General features: G+C 38.0%; 1 protein-coding gene across 2 annotated transcripts in view; it reads right to left on the reverse strand.

Annotated features, from left to right (window-relative positions):
- GAB1 (GRB2 associated binding protein 1) overlaps nucleotides 1–25,298 on the reverse strand; it is a 101,363-nt gene that overhangs the window by 28,979 nt on the left and 47,086 nt on the right. For both annotated transcript variants that reach the window (XM_026087493.1, XM_026087492.1), the window contains exons 2-3: nucleotides 14,684–14,978; nucleotides 3,807–4,020 (exon numbers count right to left, since the gene is read on the reverse strand). In XM_026087493.1, coding sequence (XP_025943278.1) covers nucleotides 3,807–4,020; nucleotides 14,684–14,978 — 509 coding nt within the window. The remainder of the gene's footprint in view (nucleotides 1–3,806; nucleotides 4,021–14,683; nucleotides 14,979–25,298) is intronic.

A 25,298-nucleotide genomic window follows, 5' to 3' on the forward strand; every position in this document is an offset into this window, starting at 1 on the left:
TAGTTCTCTGTCAAAGTGTTTTAGTCAGAGGAATAACCATCATAATTTGAATATTCTGTATATGGTCTGGCTTGACCACTCATCTGTTCAAGCTGATTCTTTTCCCAGCTGCAGCAATCAATACTACAAATCAAACAGAATACTATAAACAGAAAGCAGTAGCAAAATTAGTCTTGTGTGCCAGTAATCTGGGACAGAAAAAGCAAACATAATAAAAAATGAGGAGTAATAAACAAACAAACAAACAAACAGCTCTATCTTGACTACAGTTATTTCCAGAAAACGGAAGCCAGGGTTACATGGTTTTTTTTCCCCCTGTTAAAACTTACGGAACACCATGCAGGACGTCTCAAACAAAGAATATTTTCAAGCAAGTTAATGGCTCTGTGATTAATTTCTCACACATTCCAAAAACAGCTATTGTTCACTCACTGCAATGGAATCTTTTTACTTTCAAAATCTTCTAATAGAAGGTATTCCTGCCCTTCTTCAGAGATAAAGGATGACCCTTGGCTGGTTCATAAACACAAGAAAGATGAGGAAGACAGCATTTAATACCTGAATATACCTCTCGAATGACCCAGAACAATAAAGTTTTGGAAAGAGTCTTTCATTGCATTTTTTTTTATGTATTATCCAAACATGAACCTTTGAATCTCACTAAATGCTCCAGTCAAACAATACTCTTTCTCAAGTCAATAGAGATCAGGGCATAAAACTGCATTATTTTAGCCAAAATACAGCATGATTAGTACAACTGCAAGTACTGTGTCCAATAATATGTGATATTCTCACAACGGTATATGGTACATTGCAGGACACAGCAGTGGAGCACTTGGAAATTACTTATTTGATTAGTTCAAAACACAAGAACTCTTAAAAATTCCAAACAAATAGCTTAGCTGCTTCCTGTATTTTTCCAGTTACCCACCTTACCCGTAAAAGAACCCCAAAGCCCTGAAATAAAATTCATTGATTCCCAGATTATCTATAAAGTAACATGCAAGATTAGAATAGAAAGTGTGCGATCTGCATATTGGAAGCTTCAAGGTCTAAAGAGAAATCATTATAAAAATAAACCATTCAAGTAATAATATCTGCCTATTGAATTATAACTTATGCTTTACTTCTAATGAGTATTGGCACACAAAATATTTTTCCCACAAAGAAATAATAAAAGCTGTATCATCAAATTCACAGATTAATTATTCCAAATATAGGAATTAATGGGAAAATGACAGAGCCATTTATTTCTTCTTCACTTGTTAGGGGGTGGATTGGAGTAATGCAAACAATGTTCTCTAAATGATCATCTTAATCATAGGCTACACAGATAAACAAAGTTCTACATCCATAGGAAAGGGTCTATATCAACTATACTCTAGCCCAAATTTAGCAAAACTTGGCAGGATACCAACTGTATCAAAGATGAAACAAACAACTTCCTTAAGTGGAACTGAAACTCCAGCATAGCTATTATTCTGAATTTTCCTTATTACAGCCTTCTTAATAAAAGGACATACCCAATTAGCAAACTTATTTAAATATAATACAGTAAGCCCATCATTCGCAACTAACCACAATGCTTATGTTCACTGCCTTCAAATACTTCTATAAAAACATCACTTATTTAAACCATCTCCACACTCCCAAATACTTTATCCATTCCCTTCTCGGTTCCTTTGTCTGTTTTATCTCCATAGGATACTCTGCTTTCCCTAACCCCAAAATATTTACTCTCCTGCGGCACCTATGTGTTCCCCAACAAAATGTGCAGGCTACCCACTATAGGACTCTCCACCTTGCCCCATTTTGTGCCCCTTTTCATGGTCCCCTCAGACTTCACTCCTTCTACTTAACCCACAATCCACACAACTACAATCATCAGAAAGTCAATTACACATCTCAACCTTGACAAATCTAAAAAACACTCTTTGCATGGTTTTAGAAATCCCTTCTGTGCCCATCCCTTGCGGAACCAAACCAGCACCCTGACATACTTCTGATAAGCCAGGGCCCTAAAATGAAAACCAACGATTTCTCTGCCAAACCAATCTAGAAATGAAACAAACCAAAGAAGAACTGGCATAACATTTAGCAGGAACGATAACATTCCTCGCAGCCACCATTACCACCAGCTTCTAAACGTCACTGAACATTCAAACCTTTCATACTTTAAGAAACTAAACACTGGGCATTCCCTTCTCTCACAGGACGTTTTGGGGCACGCTGTGCTGCCTGTAACCTGTACGCTCCCTGCGCTGGGGGACCGGCAGGCTCATTCTGCATTCTGTTTTACATGAAAGATTGCAAGGGTGGATGCTTTCCTACCATGTAATCGTCAGTAAATGGAGCAGGAAAGTCCTCAGGCACAACAGAGCAAGATGAAAATGCCAAGGGAACAGAGAGCACATGGCACAGGTAAAACTGGCAGAGCACCAAGGTGTTGATGAAGAAGGCACCGCCACTAAAAGGTATGGCCCTAAGGGAGTGTGTGAACTACTCATGAAAACACTTTCAAAGGAAACTTTCCTCAACCTTCAACGCACATTTCCTCAATCACAAAAACAATATGCAGTTTTGTTTAGTTTTGTTTTTCTGGAAATACCTCAGCAGACGTTATTTCATATTATCACAAAAAAGAAGCTTGCCAGAGAGATTTATAATGTTCTCTCACAGAATAATCAAGGCTGGAAGGGGCTTCTGGAGCTCATGTGGTCTAACTCTCCTCCCCACCCCAACTCCTCTCAGTGGAGGCAACTTCAAAGTCAAATGAGGTTGCTCAGAGCCTCATCCAGTCCACTTTTTTAAATCTTGAAAAATGGAGATTCCACAAAGTCCCTGGGCAGCCTGTTCTAAGTTTGGCCACCACGATCCATTCTGAAAAAACAAAGTGATGTCTGCCAGATAGTTACCATCAGATATTGTATTTTGCTATGCAGGAGGTGCTGTACATCTGTTTCAGTTAGAAGTAGCAGTTGGAGGAATATGTATACATTTCATTGAGCAAAAGTTCTCAATTGTTTCCTTAAAATTTAACATTGCACACTCCTCTGGAGAATTACCTGGGCAGGTACTCTTTGTAATGAATATGACTTATTTCAGCTATAGTTTTTTTAATATGTATTCTTCAGGAAAAAGTTAAGACCCCATAAAACTCAAGACACAGAAATTGAGTGGTTTGAGTCTCCTGTACTCCAAGTCATCATAAAATAATTATCTTTTACTCATAAGGATTCTTGATTGAGTCTAAACCATGTTGGTAATATGGCTACAAATGCCATTTGAGGATTGCTATATTCAGTGATGTGGTAACCTGGCAGCTGATAACAAATTTCATTCTATAATACTGAATCCTTTCTGTGAAAGGTTCAACTGGCAGAACTGGAGTGCCGAGTACCAGAAAGGCAGGAATGCTAAATTCCTCCAGCTTCTTCTAGTTCCAGACTCGACTGAAACACACCAGGGTGTGGCTAAAGAAAGGGTGGTACTTCACTCTGTGTGCTGTACATCACTCCAGGCTATAAAGTTGTCCCTGGAATCACTGCATTAATCTGACGCTTCATATTGGCAATTACTGTACACACTTTTGAAGAATGCAATATGGGTCTAGCACTGATCAAACAACTTACTACTGCTACAAGATGTTCAAGCACAGAAAAAAGAGAAGTAACAGTTACAGACAACTCCCCCCTAGACTACATGCATCCAAATTTTCAGCGACTTGTCAATAAAAAAAAAAAAGTTATCAACACAAACATCTTTGGCCTATGCAAACAAATGCTATTAAGAAAAAGGTCACTTACTTCATAGGTTCAGGTTTTTTACTCTGACAGTTTATTAGCAGTAGGTAGTCTTGAGGATCTTCTTGACCAGAGGAAGACTCCATTGGGGGGATGTTAATAAGCTGATAAGGAGGAGGTAGGGAAGATTCTGCTTGTGTAGAAGGTGGTGAAGTGTTGATGGGCAAGGGTAACTCAGCAGATGCTTGTAAAGAACTGACGGGTGGCTTCACAGCATCTGCAAGCACAGAAGCACAGTGCTCTTTTTACAATGATCAAATAGTCTTACGATTCTACAAAAGCATTTCTTAACAAAACACACTTAAGGGAAGTCTGTTTTTTAATTTAAAACTGAACTACATGGGCATCAGAAAATCTCAGTGCTGGACATTAATGTTTATTTCTGAATCTTGATGATTCTCTTCAGATTCTTTCCATGGTAATCAGTTTCTTAAGCATACCTTGGAACTAGAGGTTATGCCGTGACCGTATGACTTGTTTAACCTGTTTTCTGATTACAGAAAGAACACAGATGCTGACTGCTGTAGTACAACAGCTAAGAATATAAATCTGTTGTTTTAATCAAGAACAGACACAGGTCCATAAGGTTACTACTTGAATTTGCTAACCTGAGTCAGCACTTACATGTATTCACCCCCCTTTTGACCAAGGTCACTTCAGTATTCAAGATTAGTTACCAGTCAAAAAACTGCCTCTCTCAATATCTGAAAAGCAACAGGAAAGACTTTGCTTTTGCAGTGGAAGATTCCATATGCCTATAACATCGATACAGAGGTACAACAGGTACCATGTTCCAGTAGGCTCCTTTGTTACATAACCCCACTTTTTATTTTAGTGATGTAAACCAAGTAGTTATGGGGATTTTTTTTTTTTAATCTTCTCTTTATAATTCTCTACTTCCTATTCACATAGGCTCCAAATACGTGTATCCGGACTGTTAAATTATCTGGGAGACTGGAAAATATTGACGCTACTGAGCGTTAAACAATTATTTCACTCTTTTTCATTGTTTCAATGATGCATGAAATAAGAATGACATAATTAAGCAAATGATTCTATAATTATCCCCCTATCTATATCCCTTGAACTTGCAACTCATTGTACATTACAATTTGCACATCCCAAAAATGAAAACCAATTATTAGCATTGTTTTAATGAAAGTATTATTATCATACTATCATCATACAGCAGACTGCTCCTTTTAGGCCTGCAGGCCAGCTATAGCCTGCAAAATGACTTTATCCAGCTTCCGTTTCCTAGCACAATCCTAGGAAGGACCTGATGAAAGGACCAGAACATAGCCCTCCTGCTTCCAGCTCCGTGTACACAAGGTATCAGTGATTTAGAGGTAGAAATAGGAATATCTGTACTGGCTTTAAACTCCTGTAGCACTCACACAGGCTCAGAAATTAAATCCCACCACACTCATATGGAGTGAGGAAGTCTAGGAGATGTATGAAAATTTCTCAGCTCAGAAAACCTACATAAAAAGATAGGATAACAAAAACCAAACCAAACCAAACAAACAAAAAAAGGGCAGAGAGAAAAAAAGGCAGGAGATAGGTTTCCTCCCACGCACACTCTCATTCTTTGGCTTTTTATGGAGAAGTGATACCTCAAAAAGCTACGGTGTACCACAATCCCTGCCCCTTGTCCCTGACTACACACAACCTTCACAGATCTGAGGGTGATGGTCATTAGGTCTGTTTGGTGTTGAGGTCATGCAAGGGGAAAAAAAGAAATCAAACAGGATGCCCCTGAAGCTTACAGGGAAGACAGGTGTGTCAATTAGACCACAGGTAGTCAGGAGAGCTCAACAGGTATATAACAACATGCATGTCTTGAGGCTGATGCATTTAGACAAATCATGCACCAGCATTCCCAGGAAGGTAACAGACTCAAGAGTAACAGCCTTCTAGGGGGAGAAATAAAATCAAGAAGCCTGAAAGAGGCAACATATCCACCATGTTAGGAGGRGGGGGAAAGAAAAAAAGTGTGACATTCTTAAAAATAAATAAATAAATAAAAAATYGTGAAAGGAAGCAAGCTGATGAGCATTAGATTAAATATACTGGCTCAGATGTGAAGTCTCTGAAGCCCGCTATGCATCTCTGATAGTGGCTACTTTGCAGGTGTTTAAACTGAGCACAAGCGGCACAGCAAGCCTGGCATACTTTGCCCAGCTTCGGGCAGTCTACGTCTTAGGGACGTCCCAGGGTAGAGGCTGCATCCACATTCTCTGCTTACCAGCCTCTGATGGACTTTTCATCTTTGAACTTGTCTCACCCCTCTTGAGCACATTGATATTTTTGACCTCTACAACATCCTGTGGCAATGAGTTCCACCATGTATATTATGCATGGTGTGAAAAAGTACTTCCTTTTATTTTAATACTGCTGCCTGATAATTTCACTTGATATCCTTCAGCTCTTGTCTTCAGAGAAACAGCAACAATTGTTTCCTATTCATAATCTCCATTCTGAATTTTACAGGCTTTGCCATGGCTTCACTGAGTTGCTGCTGCTTATTTTTTCCTGGTGCAGAAGCCATTTCAGATCTTGTTCCCCTTCACTCTCACCTTTCCTTGTTCCACTAACTCCTTCCTGAGAAAGGAAAATGATTATTGCACAAAACGCACAAAATCTGGGACACTCTTATTGATTTACAGAGACATAATATTTCACGCCATTCCTGTCCTAACCTTCTATTTGCCTTTTAATTGTTACTGAGCATTAAAGGTGACACTGTCAAACCACCCAGAAGGTTGTCATGATCTCTTTTCTGAGCAAGGATAGCTCATTTGGAGCCCATTAACGTTAATGGATAGTTAGGAACATTTTTGTCATGATGAACTGCCTTGTTTATTCTGACATAGATACCATTTGACAAACGCCCTGAGCCCTCCTACAGACCTGTTTTTTTGGGGTGGACAGAGCACTAAACTATTAAAGTATCAACTTTCTGATCTGAAATTCATCCTCATAAATGCATTTTGCACATGTTAAATAGTGTAAGCTAATGCCTGCTTTAAAGAGCAACTGAACTCAGTTTCAAACACTTTACTGCTGGGCTACATATTACTTACTTTACCTATTCAAGATATTTAAAATTAGACTATCAAGAAAACAGTAATGTTAATAACAACTCTGATTACTGATAAAATAAAATGAATGTTCTGTTTGCCTATTTGGACACTCTCAAATATTCTCTTTTGCCACTTACTCATTTATCCCAGTAGCCTATTATGATTTCAAAGAGCACAATAATTAACTTGCTTCATTTTGAATTAGCAGATTTTTAGGGAAGGGGTCATCTGCACACCAAAGAGCGTTCTATGTCATTTGGTTTGTTCCCAGAGCTCAGACACTAGGACTGCTTTGAAATAACCAGGAGCTGGAAAAGCATCCAGAATATTTAACATGCAAATGAGTATAACAAGAATCCTGTTTTGTTTTTATAATTCCTGCATTCAGTACAGCTAGAACAGGAAACTTTCTTAGAACAGAAGAGTTTTTTCTTAATTCATTTGTTAAGAGCAGTTAGTGGCACCATTTCTTCTAGAATTTGTTCATAGTTTTTTCTCATAAGCTTCTTTATATTTGCCCCACTGACAAAACAATTAAAATTAATGAGAGGTAAAAAGAATACTTTTTCCTACAAGCATAATAAAAGGCTCCCCTCTCCTTCTGAATCACGTACATCTTCCTTATTCCTCATGTTCCAGTACCCGTACTTTATGAACGATCCGAGTATGGAAGTGTGCACTGAGGTGGTTTTTTTCCTTTTCTATAAAGGTAGAAATGAAATTGTTTTCTACATCATGGAATACAGTCTCTATTCAATATTCTAATTATGGAAATACTTGTATGAAGTTTTCTCATAAAGTGAACAAAATGCAAAACACTGGGAGCCTTGTTACAAAAAGCACCATTTCATTAAATGTCAAAATTGCATTGATGAAAAGTAAGAAACAGCATTCTTTATAGAATGTGTGAAAGACTAAAATAGAAATGGGATTTTCCCATTGTAATAATGAATCAGCAACAGATACGTAATTGCATGATTCTACTATTCCTCTCTGAGATGACTCAATCAACCTATTTAGTGTGATGCAGATGTTCTAATTAAAATCAATGGCCAACAAAATATTAGAATAGCCTTGAACAAAAATTTACAGAAAATGGTGGTTGCCATAAAAATATACAACTGTACTGTATCTGATTGATAACTTGTACTTTTATATTACTCATTTTTCTATAAGCATCCAGTATGCAAGGTGCACATAAATAAAAAATAATTTCAAAGACTACGGACAAATACATCACTTTAATCCTTAAAGGACTTTTTTTTTTAATTAAGTCTAGTAAGTCATCATCTCTGCAGCAGTTGAGCAAGTAAATTGCTACCCTAATGTAATATAATATACATCTTGAGATACACTGCTGGAGCTTCCTCTAGTGTCAGCTTCTTCGTGGTTTTAAATGAAAGAACCTGGAATCTTAAAAAAGCCACATGTGCATGTGTGCAGGCACACACACACACACACACACACACACACACACACACAGAGCATGTCAACACTGAGTGGCGTAGACAGACAAGCACTTACTCTGCACGCATGCCTAACTCAATAGGTGTGAGCCAGATCCAGCCCAGCAGATGCACAGACATGTTAGTCTGGGTTTGACAGCACATCAAGCTTTGCTAAGGGAGATTTTCAGCATAAACAATCAGTTTATGATCAATATAAAATCTATGCAATGACCCTCTGTTCTGAACATCTCTGCTACAGTCAGAAATAGACTAAAAATAATAGACTTAAAAAAACTTAGACTTAAGTCTAAATAGACTTAAAAAAATTAAAAAATCTTTTGTACATTTCATAAGGTTTTTTTTTTATTTTAACATCATCTTATAGTATCTTCTCTCTCTTCTTCTGAAGGTACACATAATATCCTGTTTTTAAAAAGCACTGTAAAAGAATTCAGCACTTGCCTACTTTATTTTATGCTCAAAACAGCTCCGTCTCCTGCATAAGAACCATAAATGTAACTGACTCCTTAAGTTTCTATCACACGCTAAAGTTTCTGGCTTTCAGAGCTCACATGTAGATTTTTGTACTTACTGTCTACAGTTTATATGTAATTTTAAGCTGCATTTTCGGTTACCCATCTAAAATTCAAAAAGACTGAAAGTATTTCCATTCAGAATTTCCCCCCACACTTGTAATTTTCTTTTGAAGACTGTTCATTCAAAAGGAAAAGAAAAAGCCTGTCTCTCCATCTTCAGATGGCACACAGGCACACAGGAGAAATAATCAAGAATTACTGTTATAGAGTAACTTCTGTAAGTGCTTATGATAAGAAAGAGCACAGCCCACCGCATAAGAAAGTTCACTTATCTTTTCCTTCACTACAAAGGCCTGCGTAGCTTTTCTCTCCAAAACAGGCTGCTCCAGTCACACGGCAAGTTTACCCAACCATGGCTGCAATCTGTCCAGATTCATAGGCATCTATGGGCGACTGAAAGGATGTTTTTAGCACTCCACAGAATGCCTCAAAGCACCTCATGACTTGAGAATTAGCAGCCTGCACAACAATTTTCCAGCCCACCCTCCTGCAGCCCCCTGCTGCAGGTAACCCTTCAGGTGATTTTAATGCCACAAAAGGTTCTGTGACTGTACTAAATGATTTATTTTTAACATGTCCTTTTTTTTTTCCCCTCAGATACTTATAACGGAGGATGTACTATATCCTCTGTTGCAGATTTTTGCTCTCTCTCCACCATCTTCTCTTTTAACCACCTGTCCTTTACCACATCAGCTGATGTCAAAGGCATTTTCATGTTCTCTGCAGTCTTCCCTTTCTCCTGTGGATACTGGGTAGTGAGTCTGTGCTTTGTCTCCCTTTCCTCAGCTTCTTAGCCACTAGCTACACCTCTATCAGATCTGCGATGTCAAATCTCAAGTCCTTTTCTGGACCTGTCTCTTCTAATTGTATTATCACAATTTTGAAATGAAATTTTGTGGCAGTGACAACTTCCTTCACAGTTTGTTCTCACCATCCTCTCAGCAATTCCACCTTGCCACCCTGGACAAAATCATATTTCTACATGTCAGTGGCCATTTCCCTGCAACCTACTTCCTCAAACCAAGTAAGTCAAAAAGCCTCCACAAAAGGTATGCCCTTGTGTTGCTATGCCCCCCAAACCTACTGCCTCACTTCCAAGACACCTGGCCAGCAATCCTTATCCAGCGGCCTTCTTTCCTAATGCTCAACTCAGTCCTTTACATGTTATGCTTTTCTCCACTCATGGGCACCAGTCACTCATCCTCCTGCATGTCGTCTTTGACCTGACCTTCTTTCTCATTAATCAGATGGAAGATATGTAAAAAATCTCACATTTTCTTTATGTACATCTTATGCAGCTCATCTCTGCAGTAGAGTCCTTCCTATTAACAAACCTGTTAAAATAAACAGCCACATTCAGACTTTTTATACTGTATGTCTCAAAAAGGATAACAAATTCCCATTTTACTACTCCATTCCTGCCCCATTCATATTCATTGAGAACTTTGTCACAAAGACTTTTTTTTCTTTAATCTTATTACTGTGTTAATGTACTTCTCTTTACACTCCTCCAGAGCCTCCCTTCTTTTGTCCAAAAGCTCAGGCAATTTCCCTTCACTTTTGAGACCTTCCATGACCAGAGACAACAATATACATTATATGTTACTGAGACAGTGATTTAGGTTTGACAAGTATGCTAGCTCTATCATCCACTTGTCAAAGTTGGAAAAAAAAAAAATCCACATTTTTTATTTCTTACAGGCTGCCCTGCATGCTGGAAGAGCACTCCAAATGCCTCTAATGTCCACTGTTTATTTACTGAAGTATCCCTGACAATATCTTCACTATAATCACAGAATTCAACAACAGTCCAACAACTGATGCACTGAGATGACTTACCTGTCACAATGGTCAAAACTGCCTCATTTGCTCTTCCTTCTTTCTATGTCTGCTCTTATGTTGACACATCTTATCACAGATAAGTTCTTAATGGCAAGGCCAATTTTCTGTTCCACATTTGTGTAACAGTCAGCACAGTGGTATCCTGATCTAAGAACTTCACTATTATCTCAACAAAATGTAGTAGCAGCAATGCCTGACAGTGCAGCATTATTTATAATTGAGAAGAATATAAGGAGCAGGGGGAGGAATATGGATTTGTGTCCATCCTGCCAATCACTGATTTCACACCCAAGCTATGATCAGCTTGAAGTGCCCAATTAGAATGCACATTTTATCAGAACACATTAAAAAAAAAAATCTAGTTATCTAAAGATAATTTTATTGTGCAAAATACAGAGGGCATGAGACAAATGTATCAGATAGCAATTGCCTAAATGGAAATACTGCAGACTTTGAAAAAGAGTTGCATGTGAAGCAAGCTATAGTTCTTCCAGAGTATGATCCATCTTACAATTATATTTACATACATAGTTTCAAATGTGGTTAAAGAAAATAATTTCTGCCATCGTAAGGACTGTAGATTGCAACATCTTCTTGTTCTTCCCTTTTCTTTTTTACCTTCAGTTTTATGCCTGCTACCTTTACCTCAAATGAATATGTGCAAGTAACATACTTGCATATAGTAAGACTATTTCCTCCTTCCCCTGCCCTGCCAAGCATGCAGTTCACTAAATTACAKATCAAGAAGCTGGAAAAGACTGTTGTGAGATAGGATCACATATAAAACATTCACGACATGTCTGCTGAATTCTAGGGAAGGGCTTTCACAGCCTGTTCTCAGGTAATCTGTACCTGTGTTTAAATATTCTGTAAAGTTGAATCTCACCATCTAATTTTACATACTCATTGAAACTGAAAACAGTCACTTCTCTCTTCAGCTACTGGTAGATGTGGATAAAAATCGATCCATGCCCTATTTATCACAACTTTTTTTATTTTTAAAGTCAGCTCTATCTAGTCCTCTTCCCTAGGTATTCTCCTTCTAGGAAAAGAAAGATCAATTCCTTCACCTTTTCTCCTCATATATCACTTTAAAAAAAAAACATTTCCTTTCTATCTGTTGTTCTTTGAACATTTATCCTCATCCCTTCTGGAAGCTCAGATCACAATATTTCAGCGGAGGCCTTCACAGCACCAAGCAGAGGAAAATGTTGATTCCCCATGTCCATTTCTGCTACTCCATTCAAGAAGGTCTCCCACTGGAGTTTATTGCCCAAATTAGCAGCAACACGTTTTTGCCTATAGTTACGTTTTAACCTCTAAATGATTAAACCATACTTATTATGTTACGACCTTACAGAGAAAATATGAATATTAGAAGGGCCATATGAAACTCAGTGGTAAAACAATTAAAATTCATGCTCTCGTGTAGCTCTCCCCACCTTTGTATAYGCATTTGAAGAAAGATGCTAGAGAAATAAGCATTTTACAGCTTCCATTTGCAAACAAGCACTAGCAGAAGAAAGCAGAAAAATACCCACAAATTCCTTTATAAAAATGGACAAATTTTTCCAGTTGTTCAAAAATTATGTTATTCCTTGGTGTCTCAGACTCACTGGAAATTTAAAAGAAGTTAAGCCCTAAATAACTAAATCCTGCCTTAAAAAAAAAAATCCTATAAAAGAAACAGCCATACAATATATATTACACTATAATATACAACCAGAAATCTGGACCCTCCATGACTTGCAGCAGTGATTCAAGAACCTTATTCTATCTACTCACTGTCCAGCCACAAATATAATCTTGCAGTTTTCCAGAATGAACTGATTTCATGTGCATAAATCAATTTCTGGTTAGAAGGTCACAACAGGATTAGATAGTAAGACACTACTGTGAAAGTTGATTTTAGACAAGGAATAAGAGAAAACATGAACTTATCATCATCAAAAGAATTCCAGAGTCTTCACTAAGTATACATCCATATATCCTCTTTCTGCCTAGTTCCTTACTAAAGTAAGTGTTTTTCTTATCGTCCACAATGAATTTAACCTATACTCTAATTTCTCAGAATAAAGTGCATGTTAATAAAGATTTTATAAAGTACATGCATGATTTGAAGTCATTCATTAATAGGTAGAGATGTATCTTGTAAAATAAGATATTGCCAATACACATAGGAAATGATCAAGTGATTTTCCCATTTTTCTTTTTTAATCCTTTCTCTACACATCCATTGCAAGACAACACTAAACCTATAAAACAGTACCGCCAACTTTCAATTCTGTAAAGTAAAGTGTTGGGATAGTTCTGACAAAGCTAAAAGAGTTCAGATAAAACATGCAATAAGAATATAGTAGGAAAAAGTTATTGATATACCACAGTATGACCTAGTTTTTAATCCAAGCAGTTAGTTAGGGTGAAGTTAGATCTCCAGGCATCCATAGCATGTTTCATCTTCAACCCAGGTAATACATCAAAAGAATATTAAGGATTAAAAATGCATCATCTCCCAGCAAGGAAAGGTATCATGGCTTTGAAGTGACCCTATCTTTTTTGTCCCACACAGCGGACGTGCTTATTTGTGCTCTCACATACACAAGGGCAGCCACATAAGTACATTTCCTCTTCACTTTCCATACTCCCAGTTTGTCCCCAGAACCAATGATTTCTGAATGTCTCCTGCCCACAGCTGCACTGGTGCACCATTAGAAAATACAATTGCCTGCCTACCTGTTGCCCATATGGATGCCTGGCAGACAGAATACTGAATCATATGGCAATCATTTTTAGAAACACATTGTGGGAGGTCTCAGCTATGATCAGGATGTCAAAAACAATCCCTAACTCAAAACAAGTACCCTTCATTGAATTTTCTATTAGAATGGTAATTTAAAGGCACAAAAAAGTTTTGGTGACACAGTTTTCATTCAAAACTGGAATCAGGAGAAAGAAAAAAAGGTCTTTCTTCAGAACGCAAGAATATTTTCCAGTCATTTTTGAAGGTTTGGCTGGAGCAGAGGAGATGAAAGCCCTTGTGTCCCCTCAATCCACAACCCAACAAAAACAGAGATTTAGTTGTAGCCCCTTCAGTCAGGCATGCTCTATTTATAACCTTCTTACTCTTCAATCTTTTCTTGGGACTGTGCAAAGAACTACAGCAAGTCATGCAACCCATTAATCTCCACAAGGAATGAAGGAATAATAAGTAAATAAATAAGGATAAATTCAGGACAAGCAATGTTGGTGGCCACAAGGTATTTGTATGAATTCTAACACGCTCCCTTGTTTCCTACCAGCTGCTTTCACACAATGTCTGTTTGCATAAGATTCGAACTGGTGAGTGGAGGAGTACAAATTATTTTTTGTTTTGGGGCATTTTTTTAATGAGTTGCAACACAGACGGAGAAACTGTAATAGTAGAAGTCTGTCATTTTGCACCCACTCCTGCTTGCACAGCCCTAAGTTGTTATATCAGATAGGATTCCTCAGATGGGAAGAAGATTTCCAGCATGAGAATTATAGCATACTTCAATAAGCAATAAAATGGCATATAGACACAATCAAATATTCCATATAAATTGATGAGGATGCTCTTCTGTTTGGCATGATTTTATTTTAAGATTTTTTTTCTATACTTGAGACCTAATGTCATGCGAAACATCATGCAAGAGCATCCTCATCAATTTCTATGGAGCATATTTGGAACAAAATAGAACATATATGGAACAAATTCTGAAGATCTTACTCTGTTCTACTTACTTTTTTTTCCAGGGTAGTAAAGGAATTTCACAGCCAAAGCATATGAGTTTTAAAACATACATTAGCTAGAGATAATCATCTGATCTTGGAAACATTCTTTGCTTGGAGGCACAGCAGAGTTTCTTAGAAAAAACAGCAGAACTTACCCTCATCCGTAGGGTTGAACCCACAGATATCACAGATACATCGGACCCACTTATTCATCTCCTCCTCGCTGTCTGCCACCAAATAGAAAACTCTGTCTATAGTGTTGATATCAAAAATATAACTGTTTTCAAACTCCTTTTTGTTAAACGTTAATCCAGCATCCACTTGCTGACACAAGTTTAAGTCAATAATACGGATAGGCTTCTTGGCATGGTCATTTTTGTAGTATTCCAATACATCTGGATCCCCTGTTAAACGGCCGCTGCGAAGTACAAACCATCTCCTCTTCCATGCCTGAAAATTGGCGGAAAGAAAAAGGAAAAATTAGATGTGGGAAATCATATTTTAAAACTGTTACCTTTTGTGTATGGCTTCTGCTCAGATTGAACTGAGTAATAATAAATACTTCAAACAGAATTCTAAGAGATTACACATCAGTTACCTAAATCTAACACAATCTATTTACATATTGTTATAGCAATGGACTAGAGTATCAGTGAATCTGAATTTTAAGAAGGTTTATTTCTTCTATATTCAAACTTTGTTTCTAAGAGGACATATAATTAAGTTACTATTTACAAAACGGAAAAGAATGTATCCAGTGTTTTTAAAAAAGGGAGGGCTGAGGGGAGAAAAAAAAGCACACAAAAACTTCTCAGGGAAGCTGCCATAATCATGGGGAAGAAAGGAGGAATATATCAAAGTGCTCCATAGCCTGTTGTTCCCAATACCTGCTGATGCAGGCTGTTGCACTTGAGCTCTGAGTATTTCATCTGTACTCAACAATAGCAACCTACATTTAAAGAACACACAGCACTCGCAGTGTATGCTCCCCTTGATGTTAGGGGAACTCTGCACTTCAACCCTCATATTTCACATTAGTAGTTGTTACAGAAAAAGAGTTACATTACTATTTTGCAAAACTTTACAGAGATGGAGAGGGGAAATACGACTAAATGTTCTAGTTTTATCACTTAAAACTAGCCCTTGTGTAAGGTCCATCCAAGGAAGAAACAGATTTCACAACTGGACACTGTGCTCGTAATACCAGCCTTCCTGCCGCTGCAGATATAAAGAAGCTAGTTGGGAAGAAAAGCACCGCCAAAGTGTCTTATCTCTCAGCTAATCCTCAGCTGCCTTTCCAGTGCCACGGGCCACTGTCCCCCACCATAATTCATATCTGAGCAGCAATCCAAATATCTGAATTCAAGTCAAGAAACTAGTCTTTGGATACAACTGTCCTGATGTTAGCAACATTACCTTGATTCCCCCTCTCAGCTGCACCTCAGTATCTCAGCTCTACCGACAGGAAAGCATCCAGCACGACAGGCTTCCTCATGTGCTCAAACACCAGCATGATGGACACAGTAAAAGAAACTAGATGCACTGCCACTGCCCAGGAGCAGAGGTGCATTGCTTTCACATGGAATAAAAATTTGAGAGTACAGCCAGGACGCACTGGGGAGACATCACTTTTTTCCACTTTTTATCAAAGCCGGAGGCCAAGGAAAGTCAGAGTAGCCAACCCACTCCACGTTGCACTGAAGAATCATGTGGTGGCCCAAGATGTTTCATTTTAAACTTCTTCAGGGTGTTGAAACAAGGTTGCAAGTAAGTCCTTTATGAGGAATTAAAAAAATACAAAAAAAAACCAGAAAACAAAACCCAGGCAAATAGGAATTCATTTTGGCTAATCCTGATTGTGTGCTGACAAGGCAGAACAAGAGGCTCAACGAAAGGAGCAGAATCAACATGGATGGTGCCAGAAGAGTCGAGACTCGTGGTATCCTTTACTCACCAAGATCTAGCTTTGGGAATAGAAGTTTCTTACTACACATGAGGAAAGGACTGAGCGCCATTCTTGAGGAGCAAAAGAGTTCCCGTTTCTTTTTTATGCAGCCATGAGCTTCAAACAAACTAGTGGAGGGAGGACATGAAGGACAAAGAATCGAGACTGTGCTGCCATCTTAGAGCGACAGCTCTAAACTAGCTCTGGCAGCTTGACACGAGAGACTCACAAAACACTCATTTGACTCAAGCGTGCATGCCTTTTTTGGGTATCAAGCTTAGGAAGCTATTATGAAAAGATAATACAGAAAATGGAAGAAAGGGAAAAATGCCAGACAGCTTAATTAAGGTTTGTGATCCATTCACTAGCTACCACGCCTTTAAAGGTTGAGTTTTAAAGGCAATTTTCATACTTGATTTTCTTTACAAAATACGTATGTTTATTGTAGTCATAAATACAGTATCTGCTTTTAAATGCTGAACTGTGCAACTCAAGTCAAGGTCTTAAGCAATTATTTCCACTGTACTAGTGAGCTGAACTGGGCAAACAGTAAAACACAAGAGTGGAAGATTCAACAAACAAAACACCTTCAACTTTGATTTTAATTATAAGCATCTTCTACGAAGTAGCACTGCTGAGCAGCATTGTATAATTGTGGCCCCAAAACATTGGCAAAGTTTGTTTCCTGTTTCCAAATCAACTGACAACTTAGATTCTGGGATAACAGGAAACTTCAATATTGGAGGCGCTCTCTCCAGATAAGGTTGATCACAGATAAGTGCTCTGAACTGAACTGCAAACCTCTGTTGCTTTAAAAAATAGGCTATCTTTAACCTCAGCCTTCAGCTGTCCAGATGAAAATTTCAAAGCTTAAATCAGGAGGAAAGAGATTAGAGATAGGACAGACAAAAGGTATTGAAACACAAGATACATTTGCCTCATGTAATAAAAATTAACGCTGAACTAATCAAATATGCCTCTTTTGGATTTCTAATGCTGTGTTAATGAGTCAAAAAATTTCTTATTATCAAACCTAACAATCTCTGTTGAGTGTTAATAAGTAAATAGGACTCTTACTTAAAATTTCAGAACACAATCAGCTAAACAGAACTTGTTTTCAGCCCATCAGGCTACAAAATAGCAACTATTAAGCATTTAAAACACTGAATTTAGCCAACCAGCACCTGCTACTATTTTTGATGAGTTTTCACATAGTGCATATGTGAATGTTTATTTCAGTCATATAATGAGTCACACTCACTGAAACTGGCACAGATTACATTCAAAAACAAAAGCAATTCCATAAACTACACACTAATAAGGCAGATACAAAGGTTCTCTGGATTACAGTACAAAGCACAATTTAGCAGCGGAATAAAGCTTAAAGCTAGACAAGAGAACTGACATCAGCACCCTTGCTAATCATAGTACAAAAGCGCCTCTATATTTTGTCAAAGTGCAAAACGAGCCCATATAAATCACTCTTTGTTATTGAAAATATCTGGGATTCTTAAAGCTTGATCTATTTTTAACATCTCAGTATTTGTCATTGTAATGAAAGCTGTACACTGCCTCACTGAAGCACAGAACATTGTGCTATATATGTAACAGAGAGCTTCTTCAGTAGTCCCTTTCCAAAAAGAAATCTCTAAAAGAGAGTGTACACATGTGCAAATAAGTATTTATGCAAATTTAATCTCATTTTTCAAACAAGAGTGCCCAAAGGGGGAAAATGTTGCATTTTACTTTACAGAGCACCTTACAGATCATACAACTATTCCACAAAATCACTAAGAAGATGTGCAACTGGTTTAAGCCACATGAATGTTATAGGTGCTAACAATCTGTCACGTCACTGATTTTACCAACTATACATTATCAGACACAGTTTTTCTGTGATAAAAGCCAATTGAATGAAGCTTGAGAAGTCAGAAATATATCCAGTAGCTTATGGAATTTAAATATTTTGTCTCATACCAATATTGTTCGTTACTGGAAAGATATTTTGGGGAAAGAGGAAATGAATTGTTTTTAAATGGAAGTGTGTGTGTGTGTGTATGTATATATATATATACACACACACAYACATATGTATAAAATATATATACATTGTGCATCCCCTACAATTAGATAAATTTTTTATATATACACACGTATATAAATATAAAAACATGTAATTACAAAACACCGCATGCAGATCAAATACCTAATTCAGAAGTAAAATTGCTCCTTTTTAAAGGAACATGTCATAAATAACACAGCAAATGTCACGGGAACCAAGCTCGCCAAAAGTCTGTGAAGGCTTCTAAAATATATTTATTATGAAACAAGGTTTGCTGCTTTTGCTTCAGACTAAGAGAGGATTTGTGTGCATCTCAGCCTGTTTTCTCCTTTGAGCTGCAAAGCACATCAGCTGGTCTGACATAGGACGTGGCCACTCTTGCCAAACATTGTCCTGCTTATATCATGAGACCAGCACATCATGAGACCAGCACAGCTACAGAAACAAGCTTGTTTGCTTCTTTTTGAACTAGTCTAAAATATGAAAAGCTGCTCACCCACAGAGCATCAAATGATCAAAGTAATAGTGGAATTAAGTATTTTCAACCCAGTATTTTGAGTAAGTTTTAAAGACAAAAAAACCAAACCTTTTATGATTAGTTTTCACGCATATCCAAACTGCTGATTTAAAAGTGAGCAAGTCAGCTAAGAAACTGGTAGAAAGCATCATTTAGCATAGCTTTTTTTTTTTTGACAGCATGCAGCTAAATCTGCATCTGTATACAATACAGAGGATTTACAATACAATCTCCTTACTAGAGATTCGTCCTTTAAAGAAGTTGTAAACCACACTTCAGCTATACCACCTCCCTTAATCTAGTTTACTTTTATGGATCTCCCTCTCCCCCTCCCCAGCTTTTTGCTTTTATAGATATTTGAGAGGTACCTCATCCAGCTGCTGGCTCAAGTTCAGAGATAAAGGAAATAGGGTATGTATGTGTAAGCAGAGGAGGAAAGGAAGGAGGAAGGGGCAGGAAAGAGTAGATAATTTACATTTACATTTTAAAAGGAATTTAACATTCCATTTGGATCCCCTCAAGCTGTTGCTTAAGAGGCCAATAAAATTACACAAAGTGTTTAAATAAAAGCTTAAATCTGTTAAATTAATCAATCAAGTTTTTTTTCTGGCCTACTTGTAACAGGATTTGTTCTCATGTGGTCAAGTAACTTTACTTACTGACAAACTRGTTAATTGTCTTCACTTCGTTTGCTTAATATTATCACTCATAATCCTCATGCAATTTAAAGCCGCTTTTTCTCTTCTAGCACAATTACTGCCTTTTTTCTCTGGGGTAAAATGCATTCAAAAAGAAAAAACAAACTTGGGCACCGGTTAGCCCAGAGAGAGGTAACACATATATCCCTCTCCTGTAATATCATCAATGAATCTTTACCCACGAATGGTCGGGAGAGTCAGGAAAAAAGCTGCAAATCTCCGGCTTTCCTTCTTGTATCTGGAGCCTGCAGACACCTCTGCTTAGCCTTTCCCCCAGTGCTTCAGAGGGGAGCCGAGAGCGGAGGAGCAGGAAAACAGACCGTTTGCTGGCACCAAGGTTTTATTCTCTTTAGGTTTCTCTTACCCTTTCATCCATCCTTCTCTCCCTTGACTTTTTCTCAGCCCAAAGGTTAAACTATGAAACAGCAAAATGTCTTTGGTACCAAACAGGAAGAAGGATCACAAACAGGAAAAGTTAAACATTCCGTTTCTCTCCTTGCCTCCACATTTCTCTCTTCCAGGTGTTTCATTCCCCAAGCAGCAAAGGGGCCGAGCACACCCCCGACACCGCAGCGCTGACTTGGGAGCTACGCCGGCGCTCTGCTTGGCTCGGGCGTCTCGCTAGCAGCCCGCACGCCATACAAGCGCGCCTTACCAGATGTTTCTGTTTAAACCCGGCCCACACTAGGCACAGACAGTGGCAATGGCCACCACCAAGTCCCCTATCGCAAGGCCGGTACTGGAGGAGGGCCAGGAAGCAGCCAGAAGAGGTCACACGAAGTAACATTATTTTAAGTACAGAGCTTCACTTTTTAACTTGCTGCTCTTCAGGCTTGCAGAACTCTTAAAATGGTAAAACTTCAAAATTTAAGCTCGAGTTTTGCCAAAAACTAGCACTTGTGGATATCTATGTGGAAATAAGTTAAGAGATATAATTCACAGAAAGCGTTTTCTGGAAAGCTTAAAACCTTCCTAAAAGGCCTTATCTCAAGCACCGGAACTGAAGAATACAAAAAAAATATTAGTTACTTTCAAAAATCTTTGTCACGACACTTGCTGGCAATTAGCACCCTCTTCCCTAAAAATGATGCTCTACCTTTTTTTTCTTTCTTTACTTTGTAAACATAAAATAAGACAGTACAAATAAACCCACCACATAAAAAACATGTTTAGTATCTTATTCTAATAGTGGAAACTTGATTTCCAAGATCTTATATTGGTACAAAAGTTCTACTTTTTAGTTAAATACTAAAAAGTGTAAACAGACTTTTGCAAAATAAACAAATGTGAAATGAGGAAAATACTGGATACATTAGGACTTTCTTTAAATACTTAAGACTTGTTTTCCAGGAAGCACCATCTTTTCTCACTGAGCAAAATAAGGAAAAAAGTCTCAGTGGAAGTTTCCACTCTCCTGGCCATCATCCTGATCATCTGTTCCGAATACACACAAGGCCAAAATTTCCTGTTTTCAAACTATTGTCACCATTTTCTAGTCTTGTGCTGCTGATTCTAACTTTAGCTTTGTTAAATAAACAAAAGAAAACACTGAAAATACAGCAGAACAATACTTCCATGCAGATTTACTGCAAGCAACATTGCATGACCGATGTTTAAGCATATGAACTAAAACTAGTCTCCCAGCACTATACAGCTAATTAAAGCATCAAAAAAAGGCAAGATACAAAACAGACAGTAATACTGCACTCTAACTGCTGCCTCATTTCGTGAATTTAAAACGCGTGGAACATTTTTACAATCCTTTGCATTTTGCAAGAATTTTTTGCCCCCGCCCTCCCCTCCAGCCTTACGATCATTCCCGGTGTGATTCTACAGCCAGATCTGTATCATCTTATCCACATTATACTTATGACTGGCAGCATCAGTCACCTCTCTCCTCAGGAACTACTTTATTGCTCTTTTCTGCAGTATTTCAGAAATTTTGTAATGGCAAGCACTAAGTTTATCTCCGCAATACCCCTGCACGGCAAAGAATTATCATCTCTTTTACAAAGGAGGAACTGACTCAGAGAGCTAATGCAATAAGGCAGATGATGTGCTGTGAAGCCAGGAACTGAGCCCTCATTTTGCTGTCTTCAAGCTAGGACCAGTGACCAGACCATCCTTCCTTACTCCTAGACCATCTTATCTACCTCATGCACCTATAAATACCCTGTTGTTTCTGATCACTTGCGAACTTACCTTTTCACTTCTATTTCTTCTGCTTCAAACCACTTGTCCGGCCTGTCCAATACATGTTTCTTCCTAACAGTCTTGCCAGGAACACATTCCATACCACCAGAAATTAGCTTTGCCATCTCCTCTTATCTCTTGATAGCAACAAAAACATAATGCTTGTCATCAGAGCATAGGCAAAAGGATCTCTGTTGGACGTCCCTCACCTGTGCACCTACATAGCATCCCTGGTTTGATGTCCTTTTTCTCAGAATATTTCCAAAATTTGATCTTTTACTCTCTGACTGTGAGTATGATCTGATTAATTCTCCTGCTCTAGCCTTTCCCATATCCCTCCTACATGTATTCAAAATCAAACTGCCAGGACAACCTCCCTTCTCTAATCCTGATCACATCTTTTTCCATTTTAAGCTTCTCCATTATTGCCTTGCTTTATTGCAGTTTAGAGTTTCTTTTCCTATTTCTAGGCTTCTTCTTCCTAAGAAAATCAAAGCACCTACTTGACTCCTTCCCTCTTGTAAGTCACCTCCTATTGCTTTGCTCTACCAGTGATACCGGGCTCAATTCATTTTTCTTCCTCTCCCACATCTTTCTTTTTTTGGTCTTCTGAAGGCTCCCAGAATCAATGAGTAAGGGCATGACATCTCCTTCCTTCCGATTCCTCTTCAAGATCAGTCTCTGTGATAGTACTTACAAGCAATCATCCAGCCAATTACAATTTGGCTTTTTGTCAGATTAATTTATTTTAAAAGTAATGGTTTTGTGTATTTATCAGCCACAGTTGTGTTTTTTTCTAGTCACCTCAATCTTTTCATCAGCTCTTAATTAAAAGTCATTTCCCCCTACCCCTGTCTAACCTAAGAAAGCAAAACATTCAGCGTAATTTCTGCCTTTTTTCCTGTAACTGTACATTACCTATTACAAGGATTACTACAGTCCTGACAAGATCCCCCAAACAAGAAAGACAACCCAGACCAGAAGCCAGCCACACTGTTACTAAATTTCCACTGTTATGAGCTCGCGAGCATACCTTGTGACAAATAACACGAGAGCAACTGACTCAGAAGAAGTATATAATTTATAAGATGCAATCAATCTAAAGCTGAAAGGTGAAATCTACACTCCATTGGTATCAACAGTTGCTTTCCCACCAGTGGCTGGGGATGAAAGATTGCACCAGGTCTTTCTGTCTATTCATTTTTCATTTCGTAGCAGGAAAGTCATTTGGAAGAGATGTTTGTAACTGCAAGGCTTTCCAAGTGCTAGGTGTGAAAAATCATTATTCTTCAAGTTTACAAGTCACTACTTTTTGTAATATTTTGTATAGATTCAAGGTTTTCCTTTCTTTTTGTACTTGCCTGTGCAGATATCTATCTYCCCCATTTGTGAAAGGCTTATATAAAATAAGGAAAAGCAAGGCACTAGAACTGCATAAAAACCTGCAATTCCTGACACTTTTGGATCCTTTAAAGAACACTGAAGTTTCAACAAGTACACTACACATGCTTCACTGCTTTATGCTTTCATCAGTCGAGTGTGCTTATGCCGCATACAGATTTCTACAGATGACAGAGACCAGGCATTCTGCATACCATCTCTTTGTCGAAGTATTTATGGGCCTAAACACTGTGTTTTTTACTCCCCATGTAGGATATGGGATTTGACTCACAAAAGCAGCAGTTTCTCCAACTTCAGCAGGGAATGATGAATTGAGGGGGATTTGATGATGGTGCAAAAATAACCTACAATTCCTACAAATTGCCTCCTCAAACTAGTCTGGTTTAAACTCAACTAATTGTGAGCATAATGGAGGAAGTTACCAGACCACCATTAACACACATGGAGAAGTCTCCAAAGAAAATTCAAAACAGCATTTTAAATAATTCTTACAAATCAAACTTAATACATTTGACACTCCATTCTCATCCACTCCTCGTAAGAGGAAGACTGTATCCTAGCCGACATTTTTGCAAAACAAGTGCCTGGAGATTGAAGCAGGAGCCTTCTCTGAAAATGAGAAAGCCACTATCTCAGCAAAGGTAGGACTGATACTTGAGCCACTTGGGCATAGTAAAGGAAAAGCTAAAGGAAATCTATTGTTCTGCCAAGGTATTAGACATGGAATCAACACAGTGTGTCTTAAATACTGTGAGGCATTGTGAGGAATTCCTTATTCCAAGGAAAGGGAAGAATTAGGAAGGACATGCTCAGTGCTGTTTATATTTGAAGATTCAAATTATTAGCCTTCCTACTACAAACCATCAGATCCACAACATGCATGAACCAAGTGTGAAGATATGGAAGAAAGAGAAAAGCCAGTATTGTGTCCAATATATTTATTCACACCTTAAATCACTGAGAATTATCGAACAACCATGCTCAACAGAATATTTTCTGCACAACAGAATTCACTGAAAGAACTCCACAGGAAAATTAACTTCAAAAATAAAGAAGCAAAGTCAAAATTATTTGTAATACATTATAATATGGAAATTGCTTTTACTATGCTAATGAAGCTGAGTTTCTATTATTACTAAAAAACCTGTTTTTCCAGCACTGAGAACAAAACACTATTTTAGATCCAAATAACTCACTAGTAGTTACAAAATGGTTAAGAGTTAAGAGAGAAAAAAAACAAACAAAAACCCCCAAATCAGTTTACGTACACACTGGCATACTTGAAAATTAAGATGCTTCTGTATAATTACAGCTTGAGTAGTTTATAAAATGCTATTTGCACTTCTCATCAACTCATGTAAAAAAATTTTCTATCATTTCCTAGACTGTAACAGCACAATCATGTAACATATTATTAGATCAACGATTTTGTAGAATTTAATCACCACAGCCAATTAATTTACCGTTTTTTTCCTCCCAATCCCAGAGCAACCTTACGAATCAAGATTTGTTCTGAAGCCAAATCCTTAGAGTTACTTTGCCACAATCGCCCCCCACGAAAGCCGAGCTATGCTGCCCGAAGGACCCGAGCACCCCCAAACCAGTCCTCAAGTTGGTCAGCGTTGCTCTGAACAGTTCGGTACAAGTCTCCCTGCTGACAAAACTCAAGTACTTGCAGTACTGCTTTGACAGCCAAGGAGTAACATATGATTCTTGAATAATGACACAAATATCAAACGAAGCAAATGTTTTAGAGGATTGTATTAACGCACATAGTATGCCCACATATGCATGTAACATACTGCAGTAATACATTACAACTTTTACTTGCACTTTGTGGCATAATCTTTTTCTTTTTCGAATTACTGATACAAGTGAACAAGCAGGTAGAGGTTTAGGCTGGTGCTTCAGAAACAGAAGTTAAAGTCACCTCATAAATAAAAACAAAAGTGAA

The sequence above is a fragment of the Apteryx rowi genome, unplaced genomic scaffold (assembly GCF_003343035.1).
Source record: "Apteryx rowi isolate R43461 unplaced genomic scaffold, aptRow1 scaffold_72, whole genome shotgun sequence".
Classification (NCBI taxonomy): Eukaryota; Metazoa; Chordata; class Aves; order Apterygiformes; family Apterygidae; genus Apteryx; species Apteryx rowi.